Genomic DNA, 12,410 nt, shown 5'->3' with positions numbered 1-12,410 from the left:
TCAATTCGCTGCAGATCCTCCTGCATTTCAGTACAATTTTCCATTGTTACAACCTCTCGATACACCACAGCATCATCTGCAAAAAGCCTCAGTGAACTTCCGATGTCATCCACCAGGTCATTTATGTATATTGTCAATAGCAACGGTCCTATGACACTCCCCTGCGGTACACCTGAAATCACTCTTACTTCGGAAGACTTCTTTCCATTGAGAATAACATGCTGCGTCCTGTTATCTAGGAACTCTTCAATCCAATACAGGGAGTCTGTCTCAGCTGTCTTTGAAGTAACCGATTTGAACAGTTCGTTCTATTACTGTGGAGCCAACTGTTGGTCAAGTTGCTACTGCATATGCAGTGCGATGTGCCAGAGCCATATGCCACACAGACGGTCTTCCCTCTCTTCAGTGGAACGTGGCCGTCCAGAGTGTGGTGTTCTTGCGACCGTACACTCTCGTGACCACCACTGTCAGCAATCATGTAAAGTGGCTAAATTACTGCCAAGTATTTCTGCGATATAGCAAAATGGCCATCCATCATCTCGTAGTACTATTACACGACCTCGTACAAACTCAGTGACGTTTTGATAATGGCGTCTTCATGGCCGCAAAACCATTCTTGACTCACCACGTTCATCGTCAAAGGTAACTATAGCTAAAAATCGTTTCGATGCGTATTTAAAGTTTTTGATTTGCATCCTCATACTGCCGCTACTAGCGCCACTCGCACGCGACTGGTGTGAAATTTGAAATGACATCGTCTTCCAGATGTAGCAACACGCCTACGGACTTTTGTTTATGTCGCACAACTCTTTATTGATGTTCAGACTTTTTCCGTCAGTATATTTCGTAAGCTGTCCGGAGACACGAAATACGTTTTCTATTAAGTGAACGCTCTTCAGACCGTGAAGAGCACCCCACAAACCTGCAGGGCAGTGAGGGGCAGGCTTGGGATGGGGCTCTCGTATAATTGAAAATCAAAATTGTTCTTATTGAATTCACAAAAATGTTTAAATTTCCTTCGATATATTATATGAAACTGCATGTGGTGTTTTTTATCCTCATGAATTAGCCATCTGCTGCCCTGGAATATTCAGATCTCGATTTTGAGCAAAATCGGATGAACAGTATTAGATTTCTTCCACCATTTTGGTAACACTATCTTAAATTTATTTCGTATAAAAGTAAAAGGTTTCACTTTGACCAGTCTCATACATGCAGATTAAATTTGTTTCAGTAAATTTTTTCAGAGACGAATAGTGTGATTTTGTTACCTCTTGTAGAAGTTTCGTTTCTGTCATTATTTACATGAATACATCGCATCTGTTGGATTCTTGGCTCTGAGCACTATGGGACTCAACTGCTGTGGTCATAAATCCCCTAGAACTTAGAACTACTTAAACCTAACTAACATAAGGACATCACACAATACCCAGCCATCACGAGGCAGAGAAAATCCCTGACCCCGCTGGGAATCGAACCCGGGAACCCGGGCGTGGGAAGCGAGAACGCTACCGCACGACCACGAGATGCGGGCAGTTGGATTCTTGTTTATGGGTACTATCAACAGTGACGGGAAAAAGTCGCAACACCAAGAAAGAGATGTGCGCCATAAATGAAAGCTGGTAGATATGTTTCTACACTTGAAATCAAATTTCACGGCAATCACATAAATCCACTGACCCCAAGTCACCGCTATCTGCGACTTCAGTTTGAAACGTCCCCTTTCAATGTAGAGAATAACTGTGTTGGTAAAACTTCTACGTTACTTGATTTTCAAACTCCAGAGTGAAACTGAACGTACTGAGACTGTTTTCTCTTTACTTATTCTCAACATTTATAAACTGATACACAATATTTTAGCGCAACGCAATCTCACTTTCAATAATCCATACGAAAGAATAGCCCTGACTAACAATAACCTATGCCCTACTTTGATAGAGAACAAACAATGTATTTACCTTAAAAATGTTCAAAAGTTATAATATATATATAAACGTACCTCCGTTCTGTATTTTAATTTAAAAAACCTACTTGTTACCAACTGTTCTTCTAAAATTGTGAGCCATATGTTTGTGACTATTACAGCGCCATCTATCACAAAGCGAAGAAAGTGGTCCAACTAAAACATTCATATTTCTTTACGTACTACACGAATATGTAATAAAAATGGGGTTTCCTATTTAAAAAAACGCAGTTGATATCCGTTTGACCTATGGCAGCGCCATCTAGCGGGCCAACCATAGCGCTATCTGGTGTCCCCCTTCAAGCTAGACAAGTTTCGTTCTTTGTAGTATTTTCGTGTCCAACGATCGTCACCGGGACAAATATCTCATGAAATAAGCGTCAAACGAAAAAACTACAAAGAACGAAACTTCTCTAGCCTTGAAGGGCGAAACCAGATGGCGCTATGGGTGGCCCGCTAGATGGCGCTGCCATAGGTCAAACGGATATCCACAGCGTTTTTTAAAATAGTAACCCACATTTTTACTACATATTCGTGTAGTACGTAAAGAAATATGAATATTTCAGTTGGACCACTTTTTTCGCTTTGTGATAGATGCCTCTGTAATAGTCACAAACATATGGCTCACAATTTTAGACGAACAGTTGGTAACAGGTAGGTCTTTAAATCAAAATACAGAACGTAGGTACCTTTGAACATTTTATTTCGGTTGTTCCAATGTGATGCATGTACCTTTGTGAACTTATCATTTCTGAGAACGCATGCTGTTACAGCCTGATTACCTGTAAATACCACATTAATGCAATAAATGCTCAAAATGATATCCGTCAACCTCAATGCATTTGGCAATACGTATAACGACATTCCTCTCAACAGCGAGTAGTTCGCCTTCCGTAATGTTCGCACATGCATTGACAATGCGCTGACGAATGTTGTCAGGCGTTGTCGATGGATCACGATAGCAAATATCCTTCAACTTTCCCCACAGAAAGAAATTCTGGTACGTCAGATCCGGTGAACGTGCGGGCCATGGTATGGTGCTTCGACGACCAATCCACCTGTCATGAAATATGCTATTCAATACCGCTTCAACCGCCCGCGAGCTATGTGCCGGAAACCCATCATGTTGGAAGTACATCGCGATTCTGTCACGCAGTGAAACATTTTGTAGTAACATCGGTACAATATTACGCAGGAAATCAGCATACATTGCACCATTTAGACTGCCATCGATAAAATGAGGGCCAATAATCCTTCCTCCCATAATGCCGCACCATAATGTCGCTGATATTCCACTTGTCGCAGCCATCGTGGATTTTCCGTTGCCCAATAGCGCATATTATGCCGGTTTACGTTACCGCTGTTGATGAATGATGCTTCGTCGCTAAATAGAACGGGTGCAAAAAATCTGTCATCGTCCCGTAATTTATCTTGTGCCAAGTGGCAGACGTTCTGTATTTTAATTTAAAAAACCTACTTGTTACCAACTGTTCTAAAATTGTGAGCCATATGTTTGTGACTATTACAGCGCCATCTATCACAAAGCGAAGAAAGTGGTCCAACTAACATTCATATTTCTTTACCTACTACACGAATATGTAATAAAAATGCGGGTTCCTATTTAAAAAAACGCAGTTGGTATCCGTTTGACCTATGGCAGCGCCATCTAGCGGACCAACCATAGCGCTATCTGGTTTCCGCCTTCAAGCTAGATGAGTTTCGTTCTTTGTAGTTTTTTCGTTTGATGCTTATTTCGTGAGATATTTGGCCCGATTACTATCAATGGACCACCCTATATAAATTTATGACATCCAGTTTAACAAATTTCCTTTTTCTGACAGACACACGTCCAGATCGTCCGCTCATATTAACATCTCAGATCTCTGGCATCTCTCTCCCCACATCCACCACTGCTGGCGACTCACCTCCAACTGCCCAACGCTACAGAGCGCTGCGTGGCGTCACCAACATAAAAACTTAAACAGCCTAATTACAAGTTGCGTGAAGCGAGAGCTCATTGGAGGGCAGAGTGGAGGTCTGTTGTGTTTTGTGATGAAAGCTGGTGCCAGTGATGGTCATGTTTTGGTTAGAAGGTATCACGTTGAGGGCCTGCAACCAACCTGGACGTACACCTGGAGTTATGGTCTGGGATGCGATTTCGTATGACAGCAGGAGCTCTCTCGTGGTTATTCAAGGCACCCTGACTGGAAAACTGTGCGTCAGTCTGTTGATTCCGCGTTGTTCTGCTTTTTATGAAGAGCATTCCATTGCTATTTTCCAACAGGGTGACTCTTGCCCACATACCGCTGTTGTAACCCAACATGCTCTACAAGTGTCAACATGTTACCCTGGGCTGCTGGATCACCAGATCTGTATCCAGTCGAGCACATCATCGGACGATAACTCCAGCGTCATCCACAAACAGCACCGACTGTCCCTGCATTAATCGACCAAGTCAATAGTCACGGAACTCTATCGCACAAATTTGTATCCGGCACTTGTAAAACAAAATGCTGCCACGTTTGTATGCTTGGTTTCAACATTCTGGCCGTTCACGTTTGCAATAGCTTATCTCACGCTTACATTAACTTGTGACATTGCAGTGTTAATCATTTATATACGTTACATAGACAAATGTATTCCAGAAATTTTATTATCCTACATTAATTATTTTTTGGCGTCATGATTTGTTCCGTCACTGTACTTGTGTTTCCTAATGCCTTTTAATTTATCTGCAGTGTAGAATGGCAACAAGTATGAAATCTTGTTTTTCTTCGCTGGTTTTCTAGTTAGTGATTGAATTATGTGATGGATTTGCAGACTAAGAAGAAACTAACCTGGGGTCGTAACGTGCAGCCCATCGGATTCTCGAACAGTACTCCTACGACGAATACGCCGTGCAACGTGAGCGGATGGGGTGTCACTACCTTGGTGAGTTCACTGTGGTTTTACCGACTGTCGTTTTTATTTTCTTGGATGCGTATGCTATGTGTACTGTGTTGTATGCAAAACTTGTTGATTCCTAAATGAATATGAAGTACTTTAAGAAAGTGCTTAATATTAATATTAAACTGTCTGTAACTTAACTATTATTTATATAGGTGCTAGAGGGCAGATTAAGTGGAAGAGCAATGTTTTTATTTTTATTTTACTAAACTTAACTGAATCTCTGCTAATACGTATAGAAGGCGACTTCAAAAAGTAAGTTCCACACTACTGTTGCAGACCATGTAACTTCTATAGAACGTGCTCACTTCACTTCCAGGTGACACAAATGTATGACACTGAGGTGAGAGTACATATACACTGGTGTGACAAAATTCGTGGAATAGGATTATGCACTTATAAAGATAGTGATAATATCGCGTACACGAGCTATGAAAGGGTGCATCGCTGAAGCTGTCATTTGTACTCAGGTGGTTCATGTGGAAATGTGTCCGACGTGATTATGGCAGCACGACGGAAATTAACAGACTGTGAACTCGGAATGGTAGCTGGGTCTAGACGCATGGGACACCCTATTTTGGAAATCGTTAGGGAATTCAATAGACCGGGATCCAAAGTATGAAGAGTTTGTAGAGAATACCAAATTTCGGGCATTGCGTTTCACCACGGACGACCGAGACCAACGGCTTTTTCGTAGAGTTGGCACTGCCTACAGACAAGCAACACTGCGTGGAATAACAACGGAAATCAGTGTGGGACGTATGACGAACCTATTCGTCAAGACAGTCTGGCGAAATTTGGCGTTAATGCGTTATGGCAGCAGACGACCGACGCGAGTACCTTTGCTAATAGCACGACATCGCCTACAGCGCCTCTCTTCGGCTTGTGACCGTGTCGGTTGGACGTGGCCTGGTCGGGTGAGTCCCTATTTCAGTTGGTAAGAGCTAATCGTAGGGTTAGAGTTTGCCACAGACTCCACGAAGCCACGGAACCAAGTTGTCAATAAGGCAAGGTGCTGGTGGCTCCATAATGGTGTTTACTGTGTTTACATGGAGCAGGCTGGGTCCTCTGGTCCAACTGAGCCGATCATTGACTGGAAATGGTTATGTTCGGCTATTTGGAGACGATTTTCAGCCATTAATGGACCTGATGTTCCCAGACAACGAAGGTACTTCTACGGATGACAGTGCGCTGTTTAACCGGGCCACAATAGTTCGCAATTGGTTTGATGAACGTCTTGGACAATTCGGCTGGACTGATTTGGCCTCGTAGATTACCCGACATGAATCCAATCAAATATTTATGAGACGTAATCGAGAGGTCAGTTCTTGCACAAAATGCTACACTGGCAATACTTTCGCAATTACTGTAGAGACAGTATGGCTAAATATTTCTGCAAGGGACTTCCATCAACTTGTTGAGTCTATGGTATGTGGAGATGCTTTACCACGCCGGACAAAAGGAGTTCCGACACCATATTGGGAGGTGTCCCGTGACTATTGCCACTTCATTGTTGTGCTGTTGTGGTCTTTGTGGTGTCACAGCCAGACACCACACTTGCTAGGTGGTAGCTTTTAAATCGGCCGCGGTCCGCTAGTATACGTCGGACCCGCGTGTCGCCACTGTCAGTGATAGCAGACCGAGCGCCGCCACACGGCAGGTCTAGAGAGACGTCCTAGCACTCGCCCCAGCTGTACAGCCGACTTAGCCAGAGATGGATCACTGACAACTACGCCCTCATTTGCCGAGAGTATAGTTAGCATAGCCTTCAGCTACGTCATTTGCTACAACCTAGCAAGGCGCCATAGCATTTGATATTGAGATTATAACATGTACCGTCAGGAGCGATGTACACCAATTGTGGATTAAAGTTAAGTATTATATCAACTACGTACTTTATTTGCTACTATTAATTCCCTTAACTGTTCCAGACCTCACGCCAGTCAGCGTGTAAATAAACGCGTGCATTTCGGCCTCCTCTAGCAACACAGTGTTGGCTCTTCTGCCAACACTTCAGTCTTCAGTCCAAAGATTGGTTTGATGCATTTCTCCATGCCGCTTCAGTGCATGGTGTTGCATTGTCATGAAGAAAAAAAAGCTTTTGCTTGGTTTTCCACGCCTCTTGTTTTTTATAGCGTGGCGCAGTGATGGCAGTTTTGCACATTACGTATCTGCTTTAATGGTTATGCCTTTTGGTATAAACTCTGTGTATACATCTCCTTCACAGATGACGAAAAATGTGGCCCTGAACCTCCCTGCTCATGGCGCAACTTTGCGTTTTAAGATGTATCTCCATTTCATAGACGCTCTGTTTGGCGCAGAAGTAAAATAATGGTCGTATATCACAGCAACCATTGTGATGTGCCTTATGAAGTTATTTCCGTCCATGTGGTAACCCTAACTTAAGTCCAATGGAAATAAGCGTACGGCATTGTGGGCCGGGAGTCCCTCATTGGTGGAAGTTCGGCCGCCGACGGCAAGTACTTATTGCATTCGACGCCACATTGGGCGACGTGCGTGTCGGAGTTGGGGATGAAATGATGATGAGGACAATACAACACCCAGTCCCTGAGCGGAGAAAATCTCCTGCCCCAGCCGGGAATCGAACCCGTTCTCCTTGGCGTGGCATTCCGCCACGCTGACCACTCAGCTAACGGGGGCTGACAACTTAAGTCCAGAGACACGGTAGACCTTGCACCTTCGAGTACTTGCAACAGTGATCGCTGAACCAAGCTTGTAGACTATTTCCGATACTGCAAACGACATGGGGCAATGGAATGAGCGCTGCCTCTCGAGATGCTAGTCTGCTCAGGAATGTCCACGATAGCCACTCTGCGATTCTTGCGAATATTTTCCTCAGGTGCCTAGATGTAGTCGTCTGTGGTCGATGTCGATGGCTTTTCTTCCCGATCATCATCACCCACGTCTGTGTCGTCTTGGTCAAATTGTTAGCACCATTACTGCATGACTAGACGCCACACTGCATTTAGTTCATATATAGCTGAGTTTTGCTGTGAATCTGCGAGCAATGTAGACGCTTTGCCCATAGAAATCGTATTATCTGGCGTGTTTCAACTTTGATGTACGCTTCCAGTATTGTGCCGTTTCACTCGCCCACTATGATGCACCTGTTGATTGTATCCCGGCAGAGCTGTCTCTGGAGAAAACGTAGAACGTATTCCCTATTCTGACAATGCGCCAGATACAGAACATCTGTCCGGCGTTTGATTCGTAATAGTTTGACAAAGAGAGCACAAGATGTAGACAAGGCGTCTGCTACGGGTATCACACCAAATAAATTCGCCTCTGCAGATAGGCAACCAAACGAACAGATTTTCAAAGCGGGCTGCTGCTGTTTACCTTTCCATGATATAACCGAATTGCAAGGAGTTGCCCATCTGATCGTATTGACTTCTGCCGTGTCGCAAACGGTGCTCATATTCAGCACCTGTAATTTGAGTTAAAAACTTGGAGAGATACTGTATCCACCGTGTGCCATTTTCTTTCATGACTTATAGATTTTATGCACAAGACGTACTAATGAACAACCCTGTGTCCATACAGGATGGTCAGAAAAAATTCTGTAAGGGTGTTGCAGAGCTAAATACTAATTCCATACATTGCGCTGTTTCCGATTTCATTAGCATTGAAGTTAGCCGTCAAGTCGCTCCACGTGAAAATTGAACTATCCTGCCAGAGACTGAGATGCCAAGCGTGTTCTTCATTATGTTTTCTCAAACCGAGCTAGAGAGCGACACAAAAATTGGACACTGGATGGTAGGAAGGATCGAACTTGCTATCGTCCAAACCGTCCAATGGTTTCCTATGCTTTACATATATATGAATGGTGCTTGTCCCTTAAGACAGTGATTGAATTTGAATATTACATGATTATTCAATTTTCGCCTTTTTAATGTTTTCTTCTTCTTTTTCTCTTCCCAGAACCTCTGTCCATACTTTCCCCGGTCTCTTCCTTTCTTTTACTTCAAATTTCGTATTCATAATTTTGTTTCTGAATTTGTCTCTTTCGTCTATCATTTCTTTATTGACTCCTGCCTGTTTTAGCTCTTCTTCTATTTCATGAAACCAGTTTATTATTTTGATTGAGCTGTTGACCACATCGAAAATCATCTTTGTGAGTCTGGTGTTGTTCATTCTGTGAATGTGCCCAAAGAATGTTATCCAACGTTTTGTGATTATGTCTGTGAGTCTGTCTATATGTTCATATAGTTCTTTGGTTGGTCTCTTCATCCATATACCATCTCTGTGTACTGCTCCAAAAAAATTTCTAAGGATATTACGTTCTATCTTTTCTGTCTCTGTGATGCCTAATGCCCCGATTGTGGTTATTTCATATGCATAGAGGGCTTCTGGTAGTACAACTGTACTGTATACTGTATTGCCTGAGTTTCGCCTGCAACACAAACACACACACACACACACACACACACACACACACACACAGATATATTAACCTTAATGCGTATTTTCAAGCGGCTCATAAAGTAATGACTATCATGTTTTATAACATTGTTGTCCACAGATACGCAGGAACCAAATTTGTTATTTCTAATTGAACAATACCGCATTTTTATCGCAGTGTAAAACTGACCCAATGGAAACGTTTCATATCTCTGAAGCTGTGAACACAATGACAACTTGCACAACTTTGCCAACTATTCGTCAAAGTCTGTATCACTGATGAAGCAAAAGATATTTATAGTAAGAAGATTCACTCCCTTACTCTATACAGGGATGGGAATGGGAAGATCGTGTGCTATTTGCTGTAGTTTTTCATATGTCAAACGTAACTGAGGCGTAGAAAGAAAATCCTTCGGTTACGTTTTAAGTTACAGGTGTTCATTATTAAAGATGCACTGTATTACTTTATGAATCGCTTGAAAAAACGCTTAATACTACTCATAAAGGTTAAAATAGATTGTAAATATATATAATCTATCTTTAACACATTGAAAGATAATTGTGTTGTGGAAGTTCACCACTTCACACAGAATGTGGATTGGAAAAGAAATATTGTACACTATTTGCTCCGAATTATCTTCATATTTCTTAGATGAAAAACAGTGAGAAAATCCTTTGGTAAGTTTCCATTCCAGTCGTTCACTATTAAAAATATGGTTGTTTTCCATTCCAGGCGTTCACTATTAAAAATATGGTGGGTTACAGGATTCCTCCTAGAATTCGCAATTTATTTTTGAGTGAGCCGTTAAACATTTCTCATTTGAAGAGGCGTCATCGGTCATAAAGAACAGCTACATTTCTCTTGTTGACAGGCTTAATTTTGCAATTCTGCCAAAACAGTATGAACTGCACAAACTCACCTTGCAATAGCTACTGTTACAGGAAACAATGTCTCATTATAAAAGCAATAAGCGTCCAGAGGAAAACCTCATTATGTCAGCTTGCTGGAACGAAAGATAAGAAATTTCACTTTTATTTTTATACTAGAAAACTCTCTTTTCAGTAGCAGTCAAGGAATTTTTCTAAAAAATTGCAGAACTGGATTGAAAAAAAATTAAATAAAAACTGTAGCTTCGATTATATCGACGTAGATAAGAAAGTTCCTTATGGTAGGCATACGGAAAAATACCCCCCTCATTGTGTGCTATTATTTACCAAATTCTCGTTTCGATATCTCGAACAATTTAGAAGATCTGAGGTATGTTATGAATATTTCATTCTCGTGTGCGTGCGCTTCTGAGCGAACACGCTACATAAATACTATTTTCTCGAGATTGCAGACTTAGTGAAATTTCCTTACCAGCAACATATGGTGTAATATTCACCAAACGCAAACTCATAGCGGCCCATATATTTTATTGCAAACTTTCTCGAATTTCGCGCCCCGTCTTACTGAAATGAGAATATCACACTAAGTATGACTGTTAGCGTGATGATGGACACTTCACCATGAAGTTGACATATAAAGCTATATTAACAAAAAATCTTTTTTTTTTGATGAGTTATTTCTGTAAAACCGTGTTGGAAAGAGTACAGAACCAATGGAGTGCATGTGATGTTCTATCCATAATGGCACTTCTGCACCTTGACTATCAGGCTAAGCACCGTTCTCTATGCGCACCAGTAAGCGCATATAGCTGCACTGGACAGCGTAGCAAGTCGGCATGCAGACTATCGGCTTTCTTTCTGTTCTTGCACTTATAAGCCTTCAGTTTCCCTGTCAGAATTAACAACACTCACAAAATATAGAAAATGGGCCAGCATTTATAATACAGACATGTTACAGTTATAACATATACATCCAACAAAAGGTCATTCTATTACAGCCCTCCTTCAGACCATACACATTCTCCTAAGCCTAACAGTTTATGCAGAATTTAATAAAACAGGAAATTTGTCCACATGCACTTACAATAAATGATGAAGAAATTATTAAATCACGGTAAAAATAAAGGTGGCCTATTTAATATAGCCTTTTTATGGACAACAAATGTAGGAAATGGACCACCATTTAAAATGCATACGTTACAATTACAACATATGTATCAAAATATAGAGAACAGGTCCCTATTATTGAAAGTCTCTTCGGGTTTGCTGCCGGATCCTAAAATCAACTTGACTCGATATTTCGGCGATCCAACTGGTCGCCATCTTCAGGAAAATGCTGCTTCTGCTGATGAGTCCCGCTGAGAACTGACGCCAGGTTGCAAATCGACGACCTATATAGGCCACCGTTCAGTACACGGCGCATGCGCCGCCCATCACGGCTTCTGCCTTCCAAAACAGGGAGGTGGCGCCGCCCTTAGTGAAACACTGCTGGCAACGATATATCGCAATCAAGGCCGCACCGAAGAACGTTCAGTTTTGATGCGAGATAATACAGGATTCCACGTTTTGCTAAGAGGAAACCCATTGTCTCTGTTGATTAAATTATCAGCCAACCTAATTTCAATCGCCTCTTTATAGACACTGTTCCAAAAACCGGAAATGTTGGCAATAACAACAGTTTCCTCAAATTTCATTTTGTGTCCCTCATTTAGGCAGTGTTCTGCTACCGCCGATTTTTCCGGCTGTTGTAGCCTCGTATGACGGCGATGTTCCACACACCTGTCATGCACTGTGCGAATAGAACGGCCAACGTAAGCTTTCCCACATTGACACGGAATTTTGTACACCCCGGGTTTCCTAAGTCCCAAATAATCCTTCACAGAGCCGAGCAGAGCCCTAATCTTAGAAGGTGGACGGAACACACTCTTAATGTTAAAATTCCTCAAAATGCGTCCAATCTTAAACGATAAGCCTCCAGCATAAGGAAGAAAGGCCACCGATCTATGTTCCTCTTCATACACCTCCGGAGATGGTCCAAACTCCATAGCCCGACGAATCTGCTTCTCGGAGTATCCATTTTCCTTAAAAACAGCCATCAAATGCTCAAGTTCTTGGGTGGGCGGCGCCACCTCCCTGTCTTGGAGGGCAGCAACCGTGATGGGTGGCGCATACGCCGTGTACTGAACGGTGA

The 12,410-nt window shown here is 42.2% G+C and overlaps 1 protein-coding gene across 1 annotated transcript in view; it reads left to right on the top strand.

The window, feature by feature from the left end:
- LOC126176588 (chymotrypsin-1-like) overlaps nt 1-12,410 on the top strand; it is a 79,109-nt gene that overhangs the window by 47,139 nt on the left and 19,560 nt on the right. The window contains exon 4 of the mRNA XM_049923749.1: nt 4,784-4,894. Within this exon, the coding sequence (XP_049779706.1) occupies nt 4,784-4,894 (111 nt within the window). The remainder of the gene's footprint in view (nt 1-4,783; nt 4,895-12,410) is intronic.

The sequence above is a fragment of the Schistocerca cancellata genome, chromosome 3 (genome assembly GCF_023864275.1).
Source record: "Schistocerca cancellata isolate TAMUIC-IGC-003103 chromosome 3, iqSchCanc2.1, whole genome shotgun sequence".
Lineage (NCBI taxonomy): Eukaryota > Metazoa > Arthropoda > Insecta > Orthoptera > Acrididae > Schistocerca > Schistocerca cancellata.
This window is presented reverse-complemented; position numbering and strand designations above follow the sequence as displayed.